At 44.3% G+C, this 23,585-nt stretch overlaps 4 protein-coding genes across 6 annotated transcripts; 3 read left to right on the forward strand and 1 right to left on the reverse strand.

Annotated features, from left to right (window-relative positions):
- Positions 1-481: 481 nt before the first annotated feature.
- On the forward strand, positions 482-7,899 carry lipea (lipase, hormone-sensitive a). Of its 3 annotated transcripts, XM_062409709.1 has the most exons (12): positions 485-553; positions 707-974; positions 2,675-2,922; positions 3,163-3,447; positions 3,607-3,697; positions 3,791-3,936; positions 4,032-4,217; positions 4,842-4,985; positions 5,081-5,225; positions 5,320-5,547; positions 5,858-6,249; positions 6,407-7,899. In XM_062409709.1, the coding sequence occupies exons 3-12, from the start codon at positions 2,683-2,685 to the stop codon at positions 6,599-6,601; spliced, it is 2,052 nt and encodes a 683-aa protein (XP_062265693.1). In that variant the 5' UTR covers positions 485-553; positions 707-974; positions 2,675-2,682; the 3' UTR covers positions 6,602-7,899. The 3 variants fall into 3 exon arrangements, with proteins under 3 accessions (XP_062265691.1, XP_062265693.1, XP_062265692.1); XM_062409707.1 differs by lacking the exon at positions 707-974 and having other exon boundaries at positions 482-553; XM_062409708.1 differs by lacking the exon at positions 485-553 and having other exon boundaries at positions 564-974.
- A 381-nt stretch (positions 7,900-8,280) lies between these two features.
- Positions 8,281-18,122, forward strand: LOC133972323 (probable ATP-dependent RNA helicase ddx6). Its single transcript, XM_062409718.1, has 13 exons — positions 8,281-8,439; positions 9,775-10,866; positions 10,957-11,061; positions 11,294-11,423; positions 11,520-11,666; positions 11,793-11,887; positions 12,050-12,172; positions 12,461-12,589; positions 12,906-13,022; positions 13,337-13,400; positions 13,487-13,588; positions 13,718-13,955; positions 14,035-18,122. Exons 2-12 carry the CDS (start codon positions 10,624-10,626, stop codon positions 13,930-13,932), a joined length of 1,470 nt encoding a protein of 489 aa, XP_062265702.1. The 5' UTR covers positions 8,281-8,439; positions 9,775-10,623; the 3' UTR covers positions 13,933-13,955; positions 14,035-18,122.
- Positions 18,123-18,768: 646 nt separating this feature from the next.
- tomm40l (translocase of outer mitochondrial membrane 40 homolog, like) lies at positions 18,769-22,266 on the forward strand. Its single transcript, XM_062409726.1, has 10 exons — positions 18,769-18,889; positions 19,657-19,865; positions 19,952-20,019; positions 20,145-20,237; positions 20,336-20,437; positions 20,681-20,786; positions 20,870-20,992; positions 21,105-21,181; positions 21,277-21,379; positions 21,512-22,266. Exons 2-10 carry the CDS (start codon positions 19,658-19,660, stop codon positions 21,649-21,651), a joined length of 1,020 nt encoding a protein of 339 aa, XP_062265710.1. The 5' UTR covers positions 18,769-18,889; position 19,657; the 3' UTR covers positions 21,652-22,266.
- Positions 22,267-22,362: 96 nt separating this feature from the next.
- LOC133972338 (apolipoprotein A-I-like) lies at positions 22,363-23,558 on the reverse strand. The gene is made up of 4 exons (XM_062409742.1): positions 23,522-23,558; positions 23,392-23,438; positions 23,145-23,295; positions 22,363-22,990 (listed from the first exon to the last, which is right to left on the reverse strand). The coding sequence occupies exons 2-4, from the start codon at positions 23,429-23,431 to the stop codon at positions 22,597-22,599; spliced, it is 585 nt and encodes a 194-aa protein (XP_062265726.1). The 5' UTR covers positions 23,432-23,438; positions 23,522-23,558; the 3' UTR covers positions 22,363-22,596.
- Between the last annotated feature and the right edge of the window lie 27 nt (positions 23,559-23,585).

A 23,585-nucleotide genomic window follows, 5' to 3' on the forward strand; every position in this document is an offset into this window, starting at 1 on the left:
GCAAAACCAGTTCATAATAATGCAATATGCTGCAGTGACTGTGTATTAACAGTGTAGTAAATCGCCACAGACAGGAAGTACTATTTGTACGACAAATTGAATAACAGAAGTGCTGATAAACAGACACACAGAGCGGCCATCTTGGAACTGCCGACATGGGGCTCCAGTAATTCGGATTATGCAGAATGCGACATTAAGAACTAAAAGCTAAACTGTGTGTGTTTAAAGAGCTACCGCCCCCCCAACACACACACACACACACACACACACACACACACACACACACACACACACACACACACACACACACACACACACACACACACACACACTTCTCTCTGCTCTGATGTGAACCTGCTCATATCAAAACTGACACTTTAATTTTTTTCTATTAAATCATATAGGGGGGGGGGAAAGGACGCAATGACGTCACGCGGAGATGTAGCGTTGGCCCACTTGTTGCCGGGCACGCGCACCAATCTCGTGCTCCCGACACATGACGTCATTGAAGCGAACAGGCACGCGGGACAGAGCGGAAGGAAGATGCGGTTCGGTGAGTGAAAGGGTTTTCGTTTCAAAAACAACATGTCGTCATAATGTCTGCGTTAACATGTCCGCGGGGCTGTTTGGTTTAAACCCGGTGGAGAGGTTCAGTGACGGAGGTGAAACTGCGTCACTGTTTTGCGACGGTTCTTTTCAAAACAAGGAAACAACAGGGCGGCGGAGTCCAGAGGGAAACTTCGGGGTGTTGCGGGGTAGAAGTTGTCATCGGTACTTCATACGAGTCTAACCGGCTTTACCGGCGGGTTGAACGAGGGCTTGTTGCGGGGAGAGGAGCCACCGGAGACCCGGGGAAGGGAGACCCAGAGCCGAGGGATGAGGCGACGGATCGGCGTGACAGGCTGATGTTCCGGGATGTGGAGTGACGGAGGTTCGGCTCCATGACAGCTGAGGGAGCTGCCCGAGGACACAAGGTTATTAGTGACAAACAATTACATGAAGGTTATTTGCCTGTTTTGAATTTCGATGGAGAAAGTAGAAAAAGTTAAACTTATACATGGACACGTAAAAGGGATAGTTTACCAAACAGTCTAAATTCTCTCATTATCTACTCACACTATACTGATTGATGGGGGGGGGGGGGGGGGGGGGGGGGGGTGTGTCACGTGTGTGAGTCCATACAACTATTTTGGAGATCCAGGGGTAAACCGCACTGCAGCCAAATTCAATACAATTGAAGTAAATGAAGAGCACTTCATTAAATGTAGAAACACAACACAACATGCCTCCATGCTTCTCCAATGAGATCCGTGATGACATTTGCGAGAACTGGCCGATTGTCGCCCAGTTGTTTCAATTGTACTGGTTTTGGCTGTGATGCTGTTTACGCCTGAAAACTCCTGAGGTGCTTTGTGGACTCAAACTCTTCACCCACATCACCATCGGTATAGTGGGGAGAAGTGATGAGGGGATTTTCACTTTTGGGTGAACTCTCACCTCCGAGCACCAAAAATCCATATCGCTCTCATCTTGATAACACGTCTGTGACACTTTGTTGTTGTTTATTACAGGTTATTGATCCTTATTGGCTGGAATATGTGACACTACAAAGTGATATGAGCTTGACGATTCATCAGCCAGGCCACGTTTAGGACTTTAAGTTTGTTTAACTCCCAGATCCAGCTGAGAAACAGAACAATAAGTAAATGTAATACTGATGCGGATATTAAAGTCAATAGATGATGTCATATCCTTGGCATGAGAGCAGTGAATCGCGATAATAAAGAGGTCAGTAAAAGACAGTAAAAGATATGGAATAGAAAGGAAATAGGATACAGAGAAGCTTCCAGTGAATCAGTATTTTTGTTGCTATGTGTCATACGTTGCAGTCCAATGACTAATCCAGGCTGCTGCCGGGTCTGTGGTGAAACACAGATCATTTCTAATGCAGATGGGGAACATTTCATCACTGCGCTGCCGTATTGCCAATGTCAGGGGCTCATAATCGGTGACCGCTTAACAGAAATAGAAACACAATCAACCATGTGTCAAAACTGTGAACAGGCCTCCAGTGTTTTTCAGTTTTGGCTCCACAAGCACAGTGTCCTGGTTTCTGTCTCTGTGCTGCAGGCCGTGCTCTCACAGCCACTGTTGTCGCAGTGGAGATTTCAATTTGATTCATTAGGACATACTGTGCAGCATGTGATGTGTTAATATGAATGTTCCAGGATAATGCATGTAAGCATGGGTAGTATCAGCAAAGTTCACTCTGCCTGCTCAGTGTGTTTTCTTTAGCCAACAGCGGATCAAGGCCCTGATCATCACAACTCTCACAGGATATTTTTACTTTAGAGCACAAAGCTGTGAGCTCCCATTTCAGTCACATCTTTATATGTTTATGCGACATCAGGTTATTCGTTTTTCTGTAAGTAAGAATTTTAAAGTTGTGTCGTCAGGCTGCACTGGAACTCTAACCCTTGGCTAAACAGATAAGAGGATAATCAACAACACAATGAGTTGTGTTGCAGGAGTGAGATCTGTGTGTTTACTCTGAGGGTGATGGTCTGTTTTCTTTAAGAGACACGTCACATGTCTGCTTTGGCGGTAGCTCGAGAGGCGGATATAAAGCAGCTTAAAGAAAACACACTTTAAAAAACATCTCTCTCTCCCGCAGCCTCAGATATGGATTACAAGGTCGTGTTCGCAGCCTTGGAGACGGTGTGTGAAGACAACTTCTCTGCCTTGTGTGGATCCTCTGATTCACCGCACGGCACTGCCGCCAGCCGCCTGGTCACGTGTTTGAGAGAGGTTCAGGAACATGGCCGTGCGCTGGAGCCTGTGGTCGCCAGCCTCACCGCCGTTTACCACCACTACGACTTTGACGAAGTGACACCTGGGAACGGCTACCGCACCCTGGTCAAAGTATGACAAGATGTGTCTTCTTTTACTCCCCCCTGGACTATAGTCTGTTATGTGAGCTATTATAGCTTTTCAACTAATGGGTTACTGTGTGTATCCTTTATGTATAGAATATATATTTATCAGATATCACAACAGAAATTGTTCTTTTAGTGGTTGTTTGGTTCTAAATATTGCACATTCCCTTCATTTCATATAAAATTCACATCATTTCTTTCCCTCTCTTCACTTCTTGTCTCCCAGGTCTTGCAAGCCTGTCTTCTGCACATCATAAACAAGGGCCGTTACATTGCCGACAACTGCAATGGCGCCTTCTTCAGGGCCGAGCACAACGCCTCTGAGATGGAGGCGTACTGCAGCGCTCTGTGCCAGCTGCGGGCCCTGCTCCACCTCGCCAAGCAGCTGATCAACGACAACGAATGTGGCCAGCTGTACTCGCAGCAGGACGGGGAGCTGACCCGCAGGTTTGTGCAGGAGTACAGCTCCATGCACAAGGCGTGTTTCTACGGACGCTGTCTTGGATTTCAGGTCGGCCAACCACACTAAATTAATTTCTCTTAATTTCTTGTTTCAAACATACAAGCTTGGTTCTGATCGGCCATTTAGTACTTCCCATGTAAGTGCAGTATTCTTGAATAACCTGTTTGTGAGTCATTTGAATTGTTGGATACAATTCTCTCTCCACAGTTCTCTCCAGCTCTTCGTCCAGTACTCCAGACTGTTGTCATAAGCATGATATCATACGGAGAGAGGTACGGTAGACAGCAGTCACGGTTCGGTGAGTCTCACTTTCTAACGGTGTCGGTGGACGTTGAATTCTCGTTTTCCTGCTGTGATCATCTTTTAAAATAGGTTTTCTCTCTCGCTCCAGGTATGGCGGCCCTTTCTCTCCTCACATCAGGGAAGTACGTCATTGATCCAGAGACGCGGGGCACCGAGTTTGAACGCATCACCCAGAACCTGGATGTACATTTCTGGAAGTCTTTCTGGAACCTCACAGAGTCCGGCCTTATATCAGTAGGCAGGCTCACATACTCTTCCTCTCACTGTTTTATCATCTGGAGTGATCTCTGGTATTTTAACAGCTCTTTCCCTTGTCTTTCTCTTTCCAGGGTTTAACCAGAATAACTTCTAACCCAGTGCAGGTGAACCTCACCCTGACTGTGCCTCCTCTCCTTCTCCGCCTTCCTCTGGCCTCAGACCCAAGTCTATCTGCTGCTGTGTCGCCTCCAATCGCTCACTCGGGCCCTGGGCCGGTACATGTGCGTCTGATCTCCCATGAGCTTCGAGAAGGACAGGTATGGATATACAGGGAGGCAATATACAGGGGTCAAAATACATAAAATACTGTTCTCATACTATTCAGGAAAGATAAGGGACCTAAGCTGCTTTCAGACATTACTGAAGTCCAGATGTTGTCACCAAACATTCCAGAGGGGCAATATAAGTTTGGCATTAACGTCCGGTGTCGATGTGCTGTAAACAAACCCCATGATTTCTTCATTGGAATTTATGTGTTGTGTCCTGACTCCTGCTGCTCCACCCAGGCTCCACCGCTTGCTTGAATGTTCCGCTTATTTTATCTTTTGTCTAACAGTTGTTTGAGTCTGACCTGAAAATTCTCATAAGATTTCCTGCTGCATTCTGCCTTTTGGACAAAAAAGTCTGGAGTCAATTCTCATGAGTAAGAAAGAAGAATAAATTGGCAAAAATGTAAAGATGATCTCAACACTTTTGGATGTAATAGATATAAATAAGAGACTACAAGAGGAGCAGAAGTGAAATTATTTAGAAAACCATAGATTAATAGTCAATTTGCTGAAAATATGATCGAGATATAAAAAGGTTATAATTGTGAGTGTCATTCCTCGTGGTTACTTTTCCTTATTAGTGACCTCATTGCTCATCCTTTGACTTAATAGGACAGTGAAGAGCTGCTGGCTTTTTCCGACACTCCCACCACCGCCTCTCATCGACCCTGGGTACAGAGGCAGCCTCTCTCCCCCTGGCTGCTCATCCACTTCCACGGAGGAGGTTTCGTAGCCCAGACCTCGAAATCTCATGAGGTACAGCACATGTTGAGTGTGTTAAAACAGCTAGACAAGGCTAAGCAGCTGCTGGTTTTCACTTTTAATTCTGTTCCTCATCCCCCACGTGTCAGCATTATCTTCGGAACTGGACGAGGGAGCTGAAAGTGCCCATCCTATCTGTCGACTACTCTTTGTCACCTGAAGCGCCTTTTCCCAGAGCCCTGGAGGAGTGTTTCTACGCCTACTGCTGGGCACTGAAAAACTGTCACCTCCTGGGTAAGTGGATGAGTCGGACCACACTGGACCAGGAGAAAGAGCAGCAACATCCAACAGCTTTCAAACAAACTTTCTGTGTGTCCGTGTCTTTCAGGCTCCACAGCGGAGCGGGTTTGTCTGGCGGGGGACAGCGCTGGAGGAAACCTCTGCATCACTGTGTCCATGAAGGCCATGACCTGCGGCATCCGAGTCCCTGACGGCATGATGACCGCCTACCCCGCCACCCTGCTCACCACAGACGCCTCGCCCTCTCGCCTGCTCACACTCATCGACCCACTGTTGCCTTTAGGGGTTCTTGCAAAGTGCCTCAATGCCTATGCAGGTATGTGGGTGTGGGTGGTTGAGGTGTATATTGACTCGTGCCTCATGAAAACCGGGTATCAAATGGATTTATACATAGACCAGGCTGTGTAGGAGGAATAAGAGAAAATAATGAACCTACCGTCGAGGCCGTGACCATTTCTGCAATGTTTATGATGTTGAAACTCTGTAAAATGTCTCAACACAATTGTCCGGACATTTTACAGAGTTCATAACTGTCACATTTGTTTTATTGTACTTCCTTTTTCCTTCTTTGTTTTCTGTAGTGTTTCCTAGTCTCCTTTCCTAAGCTCTCGTCCTTTCCTTCTCAGGTATAGACTGTCACACAGAGCTGCCTGCAGTGGAAAGCAACAGTCTGACAACTCTGGGCAGAGACACAGCCGTGCTGCTCGGGGATCTCACTAAGGGAGCCTCCAACTGGATCCACTCATTTCTGGACCCCGTGCTGATCTCAAGTGGAGCCCGCTCCCAGTCGTCACTACAGAGGAGGGCCGAGAGCAGTGAAACACGCAGGGTATCAACTCCCACCTCCAAACAAACCTCTGGGGATCACCCGGATTACCCACAAGGCTTTGAGCCCCTGCGCGCCGAGTGCCTGGCTGTACTTCTCCCGACCTCCTCACCTATTTTTAGGAACCCGTTTGTGTCACCTTTACTGGCTCCGGAAAACCTGCTGAGAGGTCTGCCTCCGGTATACATCGTGGTAAGAGGTCCAGTTCGATCACTTAGCTTGATTTCATCTTTTGCTTACGTGTGGAGCAACACCTTAAATCAGCCTGTTTTTCAGTCTGTTATTCTCACAAGAGTCAGCTGTTTTCCAAACTAACAATATTTCCTGATTCCTGCGTGTGTCCACACAGGCCTCTGCTCTGGACGCCTTGCTGGACGACTCTGTGATGTTTGCTAAGAAACTGCGAGACATGGGTCAGCCTGTGAGTCTGACGGTGGTGGAGGACCTACCTCACGGCTTCCTCAGCCTCTCACAGCTCGCCAAGGAGACGGAGGTCGCTTCAGAAATCTGCATTGCGCGAATAAGGCAGATTTTTGAGCAATAAAAACCCAACACCTGCTCTCCGTAGCCTGTCAAAGGGGGAAGAGGCGTAACAGAGAACCAGGCCATGACTTGTTAATCTGTCATTCCAGCTGTTTTTGGATGAAGAAGAGAACTGACGTATTGTTATAGAATAAGTTTAAGGAAACAAATCAGGGAGAAGAATTTAAGATGCACCTAAAACTGTAGAACTGGAGGAAGCTTATAGGGAAACTAGACTTGAAACTTCCACTGCACAACATTTTCTGAGACAAAGATGTTCAGTAGAGCCACTGAAACCTTAACTTTCTACGACTATGCTCGACTATTATATCACTATATTATCTGAAATCATGACAGAAAAAAGTATTTTTCTATTAAGATTTCCATGTTGAAGAGGCAGATTAAACGCACATTTAAAATATTGCAAGCTGACTAAGACAAAAACGATCACTATAACCAGCACTGGTATTGATACGTAACAGTTACAGGAGCTATTGATCTTGAATTTAAACCATTGCTCTATTTGCATTGGACCACGATTAAATGCTCACCTTTATTATTGTATGATTTAGTTATAGTTTTACCCGGTTTTACCAGTTTGTCACATGTTTACAGCGTTTTGATGAGGAGGCCTCCACCTTGTTTTTACCGGCAGTATGTGGATGTGACATGTTTTACTGTAAATTAATTCTTTAAAGCTCTTATTATAAGTATTTAACACAGTTTATTTAAAACCTGTATTGAATCAGAACTCCAATGATGACTGGCGTTCAAATATTGTTTGTGTATTCGAAGGTTTTGGACTTGCTATGTTAAGTCATGTGTGTTTGTGTGTGTGTAGCAGGGTGCAGCGGTGGGTTGAAGTGTGAAGTTAATGTTCCTCGTTAGGAGGTAATCTGTCACAGACTTGAGACAAAGCTGGATGCTCACCAGGGCAGATTGAGATTTTAGCGACAGAAAATGAATTAGAAAGTTGCTTTGAATGATACAGATGAAAAAACTGAATATGAATGTTAATTTGAAGGTGACAAAATGTGACAATAATACACTTACTCATCATTCCCTTTCCTTATTTAGTTTTACTTTAAGTGACCTTTTTGTTTTTGGCCGGTAGCCTCCTTTTACTGGTATACACGTAAAATATATAATATTTATGTGGATTTAATCAAAAAAGAGTTTTTCACGGACTAAATGGCTTTACTCAATATATGAGGGTGATGACATGTTCTATATCTATAGAACTCATGTATGTTGTAATGTTTACTTTATCTAAAGGAAAACATTGTAATAAAATAAAAAATAAAGAATAGTTTGAAAGTATCTTGTGAGAGCTGTTATTCTTCCACTGGCCACTGAGGTCAGATGATTAAAAAATAATGAGTAAAACATGTTTATTATGATTATTAAAGAATGAATGAGACTGTGAAACATATATTTTCTTTTGTTAACGCAGTTGTTTTAAAACCTGCACCATATGTTTTGCATGTTTAGTCCAGAGAGCTCATCATACATACATGACACATTAACCCAGGTGCCATTAACTCCTTCCCACACGTCACTGCTGGGTTTCAAACTCCTAACCTTTTTGACCAAAGACACTAAATCCTCTACATGCAGTAACCCAGGAGTGACATGAGGGGGCAGCAGCGTCGTGGCGCCTCCCATGACATAAACAGCAGAAAGAGACACCGAGGAAGAGCAGAAGAAGAAGAAGAAGGCGACCATGTTGATTGAAAGGAGGAAGAAACACAATAGAAGCGATTTATCTCAAGTAAAATTCACTTATTAAAGCGACTTGCAAAGAAAGTGACCGACCGGCCGTGACCTAGACATCCCGAGGATAACAGCAGACTGACTGAGGTACGTCCGCGGGGACTCGGACGCGTCCGGTTCCCGTTAAAAACACCCGAGAGCCGCTTGACATTTGTGCTAAATTAGCCTTCGAGCTAGCGGTCCTGTTGTTTGTGCTAACCTACCACAACAACGTCAATGGTGAAACCGCAAACTGCGCCACAGCGGCGTCGCCTCACGTCGCTGTTGTGCGACCTTTACTCCCGTGTTGCTGTGTTCTGTGCATCGAAAGCCTTATTAAATGAGTCGACGGTTTAGTTTGTAGTTAGCGTGAAGCTAGCTTAGCTATTGATGTTAGCATAATGGGGCTAACAGATCGATAGATGTACGTAATCGATCCCAGATTGGGATTAGGATTGTGTCGCAGCAGCACACAGAGAAAAAAAAAGCAATAGAGCAGATTCCGAAGAATTTAAATGGCTTAAAACGTAATGTAACAAACGTCAAATGCACGAAAAACGTACACACTCCCTCAGTAAGTGATACACAGTAAAGTACTAAATACACATTAATGTAGTAAATACATTAGAAGACAGAATAAGCCTAGAAACAAGAGATGCGGGTGTGCAAAGTTGCAGCTGTTGTTTGCATTAAAAGACGACGTAACGAGGTAGGTGGGAATATGACTGGAATAAAATATGCATATAATACGAGCTAATTCAGTTATTGCAGGAGTAAGCAGAAAGTTTGTTAAAAATATTGATTTACAGAGGATAACTATCAGCTTAATGTTGCTGCAGATGTAATGTGAGTAATTTAGAATAGATAATTGTTGAGTGGTTAGCAATTAAAGTTAATTTGATGCTTGTGTAAACAGCAGAAGCTCTTGACAGTAATGTCAGTCAGATCTGGAGCCTGTTCTGAAGGTCAGTGTTATTTTAAACGTTGAACATCGTAATCTGCCTCCATGCAACCGAACCAGTTAGATAATATGATGTTAAAGCTTTGCAGCATGAGGGTTATCAAAGTTTTAACCAGCTAACTTGTTTATTTTACTAACCCACCCCATCACAACCTGCTACAAGTTCACCAGAGACCTGGAATTAGGTTTTAGAGTAGATTATATTATTGGCTTCCAGTGTGGTGGAGGAAATCAGTGTCTACAAATCTCAGTCACTATTTCATGTGACCTAAATATTATTTGTCCTCTAAAACTATTAATTTCATCATCTTGAAAATGTGATAGTGGTAATTTCTGGCGTAACACTTAATTTTTCCGATATGTTTAATTTGAGTCTCAACCAGACTTTACATGTTTTCTAAGGGTCAAGTAAGGGAACTAACTGCGCAATAAATCAACTGCTTGTGCTCCCTGAAAACGATTCTGTTGGATTTTTTTTTCAGGTGACAAGTTTGAGTCGTTGGCTGACTTTGAGGAGGCAGCGGTTTGATAGGGGCCACACTCGCACACTTTACACACCAACCTGAAGGACTGCGGAGTCCAGGGAGAGAAGATCGAACACCTGGAGCAGAGAGGAAACGCACAGTGAGGACACATCAGGGGTGGAAAGCTGTTTGGCTTTGGACTACATAACCCCCTGTATGACTAGTATTTTCAGGATCCTTATTTTTTCACACGTGGAGCAACATACACCCACGCAGTGGAAATAACAGAGAATTACAGACTATATGATTTTGGGGAAAGACTTGTACAAAGTTGGACATCCTTTTTTTTCCAAGGACAGGGATATTGAGCAACTCTTTTCGGACTCAAAGTGGAAACAAGAAATTGTTCCATTCAGAAACAGAAGTTTAAGTATTGAACTAAGATTATATTGAAGAAGCTATTCCCCAAATTCAGATTGCCTTAGTTGTTCTATTTCAGGACTTGAACCGCTTCGATACTTGTTCATATATAATTTTTCTATATTGTGGGCAAGTATATTCATGCATATTAATGCAAATTTCTCTTCATTTTGAAGAGCTCTTGTGTAAAAACTTTTTTTTGATGTTCCTGTACGTCAGTCACTCTGTTGTTTGAAGGGGACCGACTGCACGTACTTGTGTATATGTAAATAATACGAGTCAACCTCTGTTGTAAAAGCTTTGGACTTTAAAAGAATAGAGAATATTGTTTTGTTAATGCTTTATTAAACTTTTTTACTTTTGAAGAGAATTTTTAAAAGGAAGACCCTAAGAGGCAAAAAATTTAATACTTTGAAGAAAAAATAAATTAACTAAGTCAAGGAAAAAATGGCAACCGCCAGAACAGAAAACCTTGGCACAGCCCTCATGGGACTGAACAAGCAGAACGGGCAGCTCAGAGGACAGACCAAACCAGCTTCAGTCCAGCCAGCACCTACCACTCTAGGGAAGGCTATGGGCACACTCCAGAAAGCAGGCTGCCCCCCACAAGAGGGAGGAGGCATCAAGTTCGGAGACGACTGGAAAAGGAGCCTGAAGCTCCCGCCCAGAGACACCAGGGTCAGAACCTCCGTAAGTGAAATTCCAGGCCGCTTTTGAATAACACTTAAACACGTAAATACTTTTTCTACCATTGTCCTGACCTTCTTGTCTCCACTGTAGGATGTGACATCCACCAAGGGGAATGAATTTGAAGATTACTGTCTCAAACGAGAACTCCTGATGGGCATCTTTGAAATGGGTTGGGAGAAACCATCCCCCATTCAGGTATGTTTTATTTTTGATCAGTTATTCTTTTACCCTGTGACTCCACAGCTTTGAACAGGGTCAAACGCGTAAAACAGAGGTTCACATTAACAATTGTAGCAGCTTAAAGAGCTAAAAGGTCTGTTAATAGCATTAAATCTCAGTGACAGTGTAAAACCATGTGTATATGAGAGCATTATGTTTATAGAATGGATTCCAGTGTCTCATTATAATAGTTTTTGCTTCCTTGCAGGAGGAGAGCATTCCCATCGCCCTGTCCGGACGGGATATTCTGGCTCGGGCTAAAAATGGAACAGGAAAAAGTGGAGCCTATCTCATCCCCATGCTGGAGAGGATAGACCTGAAAAAGGACTACATACAGGGTGAGACTCTGCCTCTGGTGTCATACACTGTTGTCCCATTGTGAGATCCATCACCGGACTGACTGGTAATCTGTCCTGTGCATTGTTCTCCCTCAGCCATGGTCATGGTGCCCACTCGCGAGCTGGCACTGCAGGTGAGTCAGATCTCCATCCAGATCAGCAAGCACCTTGGAGGAGTCAAGGTCATGGCCACCACCGGGGGCACCAACCTGCGAGATGACATCTTGCGCTTGGACGAAATCGGTAAGAACTTCTAGGTCCAATATATAACATTCATAATTTAACATCATATAGATTTGTGTAGTTGAAGGAGAAGTGCAAATTGAAATAATAAAAATATACTTACATGTATCTTGTTTTCTTCATCAGTGCATGTGGTCATCGCCACCCCTGGCAGGATCCTGGACCTGATAAAGAAGGGCGTGGCGAAGGTGGATAGGGTCCAGATGATGGTGATGGACGAGGTAAACATCAGCAAAGTTATTTTTAAACAGAAACTGAAATCTGATTGTAGTCATAGTTTGTATTTGGACAATAACCGTTTTATTTTCATGTCTGTAAAAATGTGTGCGTGTTTCTTTGTTTGACTCTGAGCCTGCTTCATGTCCCATGATCTGTTTCCTCAGGCGGATAAGCTGCTGTCTCAGGACTTTGTGGTGCTCATTGAGGATATCATCAGCTTCCTGGCCAAGCACCGGCAGATCCTGCTCTACTCTGCAACCTTCCCCATCAGTGTGCAAAAGTTCATGGTGAGTTGTTGGCTTAAATGCTACACAACGCGTCCCAAACCAGTGGCGCGGGGCCACTTGGCACCTTTCGAATCGGACTGCGGACCAAGCTGTTCTCGCACCGTGCCCAGATCCGTGTTTGTCTGTTGTAAACATTTCCTGGGCGGCCTTCACCTTCACCTGCATCAGCTCAGCTCGCACTCTTCTGTTTGGAATGTTGTGTGTTTTGCAATGTAAATGTCTTCGGTTCATTAGCGATTTCAAACTCGTACAATAACACAGACTCTAATCTGTTCATTCTCCCTGCAGGCCAAGCACCTTCAGAAACCATACGAGATTAACCTGATGGAGGAGCTGACTCTGAAGGGCATTACTCAGTTCTACGCCTACGTCACAGAGCGGCAGAAAGTGCACTGCCTCAACACACTGTTTTCCAGGGTAACTGACTCTTCACCCTCTACTCACTGTCCTTTTTTCAAAATGCTGGAGGCCTTTTTGGTCACAAACACACTTTTATTTGACAAGGCAGTGGCTCATCAGACGAGTCATCAGAACAAACAAACGGCCAGAGTGGCAGAAAATACAGGATTGCCTCTCTGGTTGTTTTCCTAACTTAAACTCTGGAGATTTGTGCTGTTTCCTCTTTCGTCTGTAAATAACCTCTGTAATGCCACAGACCTCAGGTCAGAAGTTGGATGCAGTGATTCTAAATGGTGTTTTTTTTTCTTTTTTTTTTACTTTTCCTCCGTCACAGCTTCAGATCAACCAATCTATCATCTTCTGTAACTCCACCCGGCGAGTGGAGTTGTTGGCCAAGAAGATCACTCAGCTGGGCTACTCCTGCTTCTACATCCACGCTAAGATGATGCAGGTGAGAGACGTTGACATTCTAGTTTGTATTAAGCAACTGGACGGAATCTGGTTTAACTAACGGTTTGACTGAAGCTAGTTCTGGGTTTGGCCTCATCTGAAATTGCTTTGGTGAGCTTTCTTGTATTTGCATCGTCTGTTCAGGTTTAAAATAAATTTAATAAAATCTAAGACCTGCATCAGTGTATAACTTCATGTTGTGAAAATAACATCTAAAAATGACATTAAGTCTTCAGTGAGCCTTTGTGTGTTTTTTGTGCGGTTCCTGGTTTTGTATTCATTTATAAAGCATTTCCCTTTGTTGTGTGTTTTCAGGAATACAGAAACCGGGTGTTCCATGACTTCAGAAACGGACTGTGCAGGAACCTTGTCTGCACGGGTGAGTCTCTAGCTTATACTGCAATATTTCAAACCAACACATTTATTGTGTAATGCTCTAATGCGCTGACATGTTTCCTCCTGTAGATCTTTTCACCAGAGGTATCGACATCCAGGCTGTGAACGTCGTCATCAACTTCGACTTCCCTAAGAGCGCTGAGACTTACCTCCATCGCATTGGAAGATCAGGTTTGTTGTTAAGTTTAATATTGTGAACTGCTCCTTTTTATATTCAAGCTTGTCGTTCGTAGAAACAAACGCACAAACAATTTGTATACACGGGGCATATTTATATATTAAGTGTTCTCTCGCTCTCAGGGAGGTTTGGTCACCTGGGGTTGGCCATTAATCTCATCACGTCAGAGGATCGCATAAACCTGAAGGCCACTGAGGAGCAGCTGGTGACCGATATCAAGCCCATTCCCGGCAGCATCGACAAGAGCCTCTACGTGGCCGAGTACCACTCGTCCAGCGGCGACTGCGACGTGGAGGAAATCGAAGAGAAATCCGGACAACACGACGACAGCATCTAAAAAAAAATTAAATGTAAAAAAAGGTGAGATGCTTTTAGATAATGTTTTTATTGAATGGAAAAAAAGTCAATCTTCCTAATCTAAGTTTCATCTTGGCTCCAGGACATTAGGACTCATCGGGCTCTTGCTAAGACGTCAGCGCCCGCAGTCTTCAGGCAAATCTTCAGTTTCAAGTTTTCCCCTCATTTTCAGAGCCTGACAAATGGATGTTTAATTTTATTTTAGAGCTTTTCCTCAGAGAAAGTTGAAACTTTAATTTTGCATCAAACTCTCACTAAACCATCACAGCATGTGTTTGAGTTCGCATTATTTTTCGTCCTAAACTCAATGGAGACCCGCGCAAATTATTGTCCCAGCTGTTTTGAACCAGTCGTCCTCGGAGGCCTCATCGCCAGCAGCAACTTTGGTCCGTTTTTTAAGACACAATGGTGTGTTTCCACCAGCCATCGTTCTGTCCACTTACACTGCTGTTGTCACTTAAGTGCCTTACTTACTCCCGTGTGCACTCATCCATCCATAGCCTGCTGTCTCCTGTCATGCAGCGCAGTGCGAGCACAAACGAGATGAACTAAAACCTAATCTGATTTTATTTAAACATCGCATTATGCAAAGGGGTTAAAAGATGACACACACACAAACACACATACTGGCCTGCAGAGGTGTGTGTTTGTGTATTTGTTTGTGTGTCGAAACACGGCTAAAACTCCTCCAACTTTACTGAATGTGAATGTTGCAATAAAAAAAGGGCAGCTTTATTTAAATACTTTGTGACTGTTTTTCCCTCACTACTAATAATTCATGAGCAAAGCTAATATCGGAAGACACAAGCCCTCATACTGATTCGTGGATGTTGGCCTGCGACCACTCAAACAGCATGGGGAAATTAGCAGCCACAGGCTGTGACACTAAGGCTGTCGCCTGCCAACAGTCGTTATTTTGGAGTTTATCTTGCATTAAAGAAAAAAGCTTGGCTGGTGAGTCCTGTGAAATTCATCGGCCTTTGTAGCTGGGAGATGAAAACTGGTTCAAAACAGCTTTGATAGCAAAATGTTGCCATTTCTACGCTCTCCGTTATTTGAGCATCAGCGGGTCCAAGGCGTAAAGATTCAAAGGGTTTTAGTGAACTTTGGTGCAGAACGAGAGTTTGAACTTTCTTTGTCCGAAATATGAGGTTTATGAAGCAAACGTTTCTACAGATCCTCAATTGAAACTTTCTTTCTAAGCCCCGTCGTGACACAATTTAGTTGGTGAATGTATCAGTTGCCAATGTGAACTCTGCGGCCCAGTGGTTGAACATAGTTGTTTGTATGGCTGCTGCTGCATTAGAAACTCGTATATAAATGTTAAGAAACGGTTTCATGGCTCACAGGTTTGTTGACTCTGTTGAGAACCATGTTGACCTTCAATCAGAAATACAACTGAAATCATAAGAAATGAGTTTCTCTCTTTGCAGCAGCAGCGATACATACATTTTTTGGTTTCCTTTTTTATATATAAAAATGTGAGAATCATTTTTTTCCTGAGGGGTGGGGTCTTTAATTTGTTTATTTTTTTTGTAAAGCAAAATTGTAGCATCTTTGAACAGGCAGCTGTCACTTATTTTTTGTTCCCCCCCCTTACAGAGCATCATAAATTGTTTTTTCTTTTTTTTTTAAAGATAAAAAGGAGCTTTTTAAGATTTATTTTGATGCTTAAAGCAGTTTGGCTCTGTGAGGCTTTAGCACTGGGCAACTTCAGGAGGTGTTTTTTAGTTTTTTTTTGTGGTGGGTTTGCAGACGCCAAGTGTTTTTCTCAGATGCTCTCTGGGCATCTTGAGTCGTTCCCCCTCTCCGGTACCTAGAAGCTTCGATTTGAACCAGTCTCTGCCTAAAATTCCACAAAATATCTTCTATAGCTTAGTGCCAGAGAGGGCGCTCAGCTGAACGGCGGGGGGGGGGTCCTGGATGAGCGTTTGTAGCACTGTGATCCTCTTGATCCTGTTCCGTGTTCGTGTGACAGATGATCAAAGTGCTTTGATTGGTTCTCAGCAGCTCGATCCGGTGACCCTGAGGGCGATATCTATACGAGGTGTTCATGAATCATTTTGAGGAAAAATAAATTGTAAATGATTCATTGTTTACACCAAGTCGTTTACAGTTGAAGAAAAAAAAAAAGAAAAAATACTTTTGCTTCATGGGTGGAGGAGGTCGAATTTATTTTGTTTCCCCTTGAATGAATTTCAGGATTTATATTGAAGCAAAACCAAAAAAGTGTGTGTGTGTGAGAGAGAGAGAGAGAGACAGGATGTGAGGGCGAGACATTTAGGTGTGTGTGTGTGTGCGTGTGTGCGTGAGATACAGGATGTGAGTGAGATATTTGGTGTGTGTGTGTGTGAGGGGTCGTAAAAGGGGCGATTGGCAGTTTGGTTCAGAATCTACGTTCACATGCAGCTCACAAGTCTTTTTTTTGGGGGGGGTGGGGGCAAAATCTTATCCAGTAGTAATGGAGTCAACCTGATCCCTCGTGGTCGACCGTTAAATTACAAATAATATCAGACCTGTTCTGTGGCTGCATGTGAGCGTGGCCCTGGTAGGTACGTTTTTTCTTTCCGTGTGCAGACCTGTCTCATGTTTTTGTCGGTGATGAACGATGTCTTAAAGATCAGTACGAGTGTTTACAGTTGTCAGGGATCTGCTTTATGTTGTTCCTCTCTTTTTTTTTTCCATCTCCCTCGTCCTCCAGGAGTTTGTGGACATGACATCTCATTTCTAACCGGAAATGTTCCCACTTTTCTGTTCTTCTCGATGTTTTGTGTTCCCTGATCACGTTTACCACAGTTATCACATGACCTCCTTTTTGACCAACAAGCATAGATTCCACAGACGCTCATTGAGACCCGGTGGTCTCTCTCTGTTTGTGGCCTGAACCGAAAATCAAAATCTCAGACCCCTCAAAGAAAAACTATCCTCAACAGCAACTTGAGTTTGATTCTGTTTGCTCCGAGCTTCTGTTCCATCAGTGATGACTGATCTCACTCACCAGAGTCAAAGTTTGGACTTTAAAGGACTTTCTTTAGTGAAACTATATCAGAACTGATAGAAGTGATGGTCGGAGCCTCAATGATGAAACACAAGTTGTTTTAATGTTACTCAATTTTGTGTTACGGTAAATGTATCCGTCGTCACAAAGGAGGTTATGATGAATGCAGTAATGAATGTTGATTTTTGTCAATGTGTGTGTGTGTGTGTGTGTGTGCGTGTGCACTCTGACCTGTCGGGTCTGTAGTGCTGAAAGGGAGTGGGAGGGAAACTAGTCCAAAACCTGTTTAAAAAGTATAACTGTTAAAAAATAAAATATAAAAAAAGGAGTAAAGAAAAAAGGGAATCAGGAAAGGTGGGGGTTCGGGAACAGAACTACTGTTTTGGCATCGCTGCTTCGGCTCTGCAAATTCTTAATTGGTGAAATTCTCCCAAAAAATGCATTAATGGGCGATTTGCCCCGTAACACTTTTACTGTGCATCACTAAATTGAATTGGACGTATTCTTTGCTGCACTAACGAGGACTCACCCGCGTTGCCGAGCAGCGATTTGAGCCAATTTAACGACCGACTCAGCAGATTTGTCGCAGGAAGCTGAGGAAGCATTTAACAGCATGAGGTCGACGTAACGGCGACTTCACGACTCATAATTGGCTCTGACGTATTTTGGTTTGAATGTAGCTCCGGCTAGCACAACAGCAGTATTTCTCTATTACATGGGTAGATTGGAGAGGCAGGACAGTGTGACATTAAATTGGATTGTTAAAAAAAAAAACGTTTGCTCAATTGATCCTTCGTATAAAAATGCTTACGTACGGTTATCCGTTTTTCTTTAGTTGTCTTATTTGTAGTTATCTGTCCCCTGGTGGCCCCTTGGTGCATTGCATCCTTTTGAACTGACAGTACTACAGCCCTTATCCAGACTGTGTATTTTGGGAATTGGTAAAATACTTTCCTCAGTCATTGTCCCATAATTCTCTGTTGTGCCACTAGACACGCTTTTCATTGGGTGTAACTGAAAAACTGTTTTTCCCCTGTTCCTTTATGAAAGTGCGTCGAGGCAGCACAAAGTCTGTCAGCCACTTGTGTGTGAATCACTCTGTCCTCTCCTGTTGTAACATGGAAATACTCACAGGGCTCTAAAAATTCAATAAATTGAACAGAAATTAACAACTGTCTCTTGACTCTTCATCTCTGCACTGACTGATTTAGAACCTTGTAACTGATGCATGATTTCAAATGACACTCGCTTAGCACAGCTTTTGGTAAATTGATATATATTTTACAAATGTCTACAAGAAGCTATGGAACTTATGAAATGTGATTTTTTGCATAAAGGGAGTCGCCTGTAAGTGTTTGATAGGATTTATAAGAAAGCTCCACATTGCAAATTAAAAGTGTAAGAATAAAGACACTTGACAGTTACAGAATGGATCCTCCTCCATATTGAAGTGTATCCTCCAGTGACTTCTCAGACTGTGAAATACTAAACTGTATAAATCTGCTTATTATTTATTATAATATTATTATACTGCAGATTAATGTGTTAAAATCATCAAACTGTCGATCTGTCATTTGACCTTGAAGCTGTTCCACTAGCCCCGCCCTCCACGCTGTCACCCAGGCTCTCCACCAATCCCTGAGCTGTAAGAAAATCTCACCCCGCCCCACGACGGCTGATCTCACCTCGACGAGCCAATGGCGTTTGAGCATAAAAGTTACGTCATCTGTCTCCAAACCACACCCCTTGGATTCTCCTGACAGGCAGAATGACAGACCAGTGTTTCCGCATATCATACCCGGGGGCCAGGGCCTATCAGCCAATCAAAACGCGTACAGGTTAAAAAAAGAGGCGGGTCTTAGTCGTCACTTGCCTGTTTCTTCTTCTTCGGTGCAAGCCGGGTTTAACTTCCGGCTGCATCGTCCTCTGGATTCACAACGTGAGTAGCAGCTTTAGCTCGATGCTTTAGGAAACCTGCGTTTTCTCCGGACACACTTGGATGTGTGAGCTGATCTTCCGGCAGCAGTTAGCGGGGCTGTCGATGTCTGTCTCCCCGCAGCAGGGTCCGTGTCCGGGCTCTTAGCAGCCGGTGCAGAAGCTAACAAGGAGCTAGCCTAGCTAACGAGCTCATGCTAGCTTTCATTCAAAACATGAATTAGACTTCTTCTCGTGATCGGAGCAGCCGATGGCCGCTGTTCTCTCTTTAATTCACGTGATTTAATGTTGTGATTTGTATTTTGAAGTCATTGTGTGGTTCCAAGCTGCGGCTGCTCCACCTGCTCGTGCATGGACACTGGGTGTGAAAGGTTAAAGGGACACTCCACCTATTTTACAACTGAAGATCAGCTCACTCGTTCATTCTCGTGGCCTCTGACACTGTTTTCGGTTGATCGCTGTAGTTTGTATAGAAGCTTTTACACTTTAAATCACTCAAATATAATAATATGATGTAAATCTACTTTATCACCTCATTAATCACGTGTTAATCACATTCATCTGATCTTATAAGGATTGTGCAGCTTTATATACACACATCCAGCCGATTTGTACTTATTTACAGTATATTTTCTACTTTATTACAAGTGTGATATGTATATTACTAAACCAACAAACATGGCTGCCTTATATAATCTATGGTTCAAGTGGATTAGAAGTGTCACCTGCCCTCTTATCTCATATCTGTTCATTTCCTCTCCGCCCTCACAGCATGGGCAGTGTGTTGGCTGCCAGTTCCCCCAACCCTCCACCACCTGCCCCCGGCGGCGGTGCCCCTGCCCCCGGCTTGACGGTGCCGCCGGGCTTCGGGATGCCTCCGGTCTCCCCTGTCCTGCCCCCGGCAGAGGGACAGCAGGAGGATGGAGAAGCTCCTCTGCCCAACCCAGGAGCGTTTGAGGAGTGTCATCGCAAATGCAAAGGTGAGAATCAACAACTGAGCTAGAAACGGGAACTCGAAGCCTGAACTGTGTGAGTGAAACTTATCTTCGGCTGTGGTTCTTTGCAGAGGTTTTCCCGATGCAGATGGAAGGCGTCAGGCTAGTTGTCAACAAAGGTCTTAGCAACCACTTCCAGGTCAGTCGGGTTCCTCGTACCAGCATGAAGCCGACCAAGCTGTTATTGGGGGGGAAACCATATCTTTATATCTCAGGGGTTTTTCAATCCCTAAAGGAATTAAACTGTGTGTAACTCCCTTCCAGGTGAATCACACTGTGCTGCTGAGCACCATGGGCGACTCCACCTACAGATTCGGTGCCACGTACGTTGGACCGAAGCAGATCGGTCCAGGAGAGGTGAGCACTGCACTCGAGTCACCGTAACTCTCACCGCTCGCACGTTTTTATATTTATATTTTGAACTGTCATTCAGATTCACACTTGTTCTCGTTCAGTTTTTTCCAGTCATGGTGGGAGACATCGACAACAGTGGCAGCCTTAACGCTCAGATCATCCACCAGATCAACAGCAGAGTACGATCCAAACTGGCCTTCCAGGTAGAGCTACTTTCAATTTAAAGTCATTTCTTTCCCTGTCAGTCATTTTGCATAAAGATTTGAATGTGCTTATTGTTGATTCACGTTATTGGAGTATTAACAGATGGGTTAACTATTATATCTTGGTCACAATTTGACCTCGAAATGAAATCAAACCACAGAAAGAAATCGTTGACATTTAGTTAAAATGATCTGCTTCAGTATCATTTGGTTTAACTTTCTAAAACTCTGTCATGTCCTCAGACACAGCAGCAGAAGTTTGTGAACTGGCAGGGAGACGCCGAGTTCAAGGGAGACGACTTCACTGCCACGGTGACACTTGGAAACCCAGACGTCCTCGTCGGCTCTGGTAGGTCGTCTGTCGGTGACGCTGCGAAGACGAGAAGTTACTTTTAACTGTTAATCTAATCTGAGCTTTTCTTTGCCTGTCAGGTATTGTTGTAACACACTACCTCCAGTCCATCACGCCCTCTCTGGCTCTGGGAGGGGAGCTGGTTTACCACCGCAGGCCCGGAGAGGAGGGCACGGTGATGTCACTAGTTGGCAAATACACAGGTGAGACACAGGCTGTGGTGAGTCTGTAGATCAGATTCATTCAGAGGGAGATTTGTACCTGGATCTGTTACACACCCGTCTCACCTTGCCCTCCCTCCCTCCCTCTTCACAGGCAATAACTACATCGCCACGCTGACTCTCGGCTCAGCGGGAGCTCACGCGTCGTACTACCACAGAGCCAACGACCAGGTAACACAAGCCCTAAAGAGACGGCGCAGAATGTGAAGAGGCGGTCTCTCTGTGACTTGAATTTCATCCTCTGACCGTCCTCTGCTCTTCAACAGTTGTCGGTCGGCGTGGAGTTCGAAGCGAGCAACCGCATGCAAGACACCAGCGTGTCATTCGCTTACCAGCTAGATGTGCCCAAAGCCAATTTACAGTTTAAAGGTAGGACCTGCAAGTTAAGGTTATTTCAAGAGACCAGTTTCACAATTTTCATTTATTAAGTTAGGTTTAAATTGAAAATACTTACTTTCTTCTTATACCCATCTAATCTTGTGGTTTCCGTGCCTCTGCCAGGTTCCGTAGACAGTAACTGGGTCGTTGGTGCAACATTAGAAAAGAAGTTACTCCCTCTGCCGCTCTCGCTCGTCCTCTGTTCTTTCCTCAACCACCGCAAGAACAAGTTCCAGTGCGGTTTCGGCGTCACCATCGGTTAAAGTCCAAACCGAGCTCCGAGCCTCCTGCAGACGGGACCTCACAGAACGGACTAACTGACGATGGACGGACGGACGCTGCCACGTGCTGTACACCTCATACTGTCTCTGACCTCCTTTAGCAGATGCGGCCATGATCATGTCATTGCTTTCCTCAATCACGTCTCATCCGATATGCTGAGTAGAAACACTGATCGCTAAAAAAAATGTAAATCTAACGACTTTAATCATTTAATCTCCCGAACTATCTGAAGTGAAATGAAGAATGTGATTGGTCAGGAGTTTGACGCCCGTGGCGACAAACCAGTAGGAAGACGTGAGACGTTACAGAGCTCGTTGTTTCTGTCACTGAGTTTGTTGCCTGTTGTGTTTTTTGTTTTGAGATTTATTTTTATTCTAACTGTAAAGTCTGTGTTGGCGTGCGGTGAATGAAATCGGTGTCGTTTGCTCGTTTCAAGGTGATTTGTTGGTTGAAGAGCGTCAGGAGGCGTGAGCCGTGCTCTCACATTCACGATCCATCCCATGTTCTGTTGCCTTTTTTATGTTACGTACGTTTGGAACAGTGTATAAGACCTGTATATACCTCTTGAAAACGGATAAATACCATTTCTTACTAAACCTGCTCGTCTCCGTCGCATCCTTCCGTCGATCTCGTCCCTGCTGGACTGTGAGTTTGTGAATTTATGCTTTTGAAATGCCCACAAATCCCAGGGAGAGTTACACAACACCAGAGAACTTTATTAGAAAATAGTACAATTTCATGTTACACAACAGTGTGAGAGAATCAAGCCGTTTAACAAGTCAATACAGCAACTTGAATATCAAACATTCCGCTTATGAAGCCACATTTAAATTCATTACATTCAGATTTCTATTTAGATCTGCCCTAGAATATCAGTCCTTCAAACATAACTGGTGTTTTTTTCATCAACATTCATGAAATCTCTCTTATTTAATGAGATATACAATGAGCAGACTGGGGAGAAACAGTTGGTGTGTGGAGGCTTTAGAAACAGTGACACGTGGAAAGTGGAAGCCGTCGTACATCCTGTCCTTCACCCTGTCCCCGTACGGGATCAGGCTCTCCCGGATCTCCTGGGTCTTCTGGGTCAGCTGCTTCTGGAGGCTCTGGGTGACGGGGATCAGGGCTTCCACCTGTGTCTGGAGTTTGGCCGCCAGGTCCTCGGCGACAGGCTGCAGGCTGGATCCCAGCGAGGTCAAACCTTCCTTCAGGCAGACCTGCAGCTGCTCGGCCTCCTGGGTGAGCTGGGTCATCACGTCCTCAGAAAGCAGAGCAGTGAAGTACTGCTTCACTGAGTCGGTGCTCTGAGTGATCCTGGCGCTGTGAGAAACAGAAACGTGTTGAATGTGTTTCTCATGACAGAAGGTTTCTTAATCAGACTATAAATAAAGATGGACGCCGTGTTTTGGCTTCACCTTTGACGAGCCAACACGTCTTCCATCTTTTATAGACAGACTGTGGTTGAGACTCTTACTTGACGTCCTGCCCCAGCTCAGACTGTCTGAACTCCTTCTCCCAGGTCGCAGCAGTGAGCACAGCTTCGCCAATTCGGTCCCAGAAAAAGCCTTTCCCCTGCTCCAGGTTGATCTTGGGCGCCCCCTGGCTCTGCACGTCGGCATTGCAAACTGAAAGAAGCAGACGCAGCCCGGAGTCATGAGCAGAGTTCGAACAGCGACTGGGATTCACATGGATCCAGTTTAATAAAGAGGAAGGTCACTCACCGGAGAAGAGGGCGAGTGCGAGAACCACGAGGACGTTCATGATTGAACTGGATAAAGAAAAATCAAATGTTAGATTTAGAAAGTGAGCATCAGCTTAATCAGGACAATGTTAGATGATAACATGTTTCACCTTCAGAGGCGGCGTCTGTCTTCGTCTCTCAGACAGTCACTCATGGTTTTATAGTCACATTTAA

The sequence above is a fragment of the Platichthys flesus genome, chromosome 17 (assembly GCF_949316205.1).
Source record: "Platichthys flesus chromosome 17, fPlaFle2.1, whole genome shotgun sequence".
In the NCBI taxonomy this organism is placed as follows: Eukaryota; Metazoa; Chordata; class Actinopteri; order Pleuronectiformes; family Pleuronectidae; genus Platichthys; species Platichthys flesus.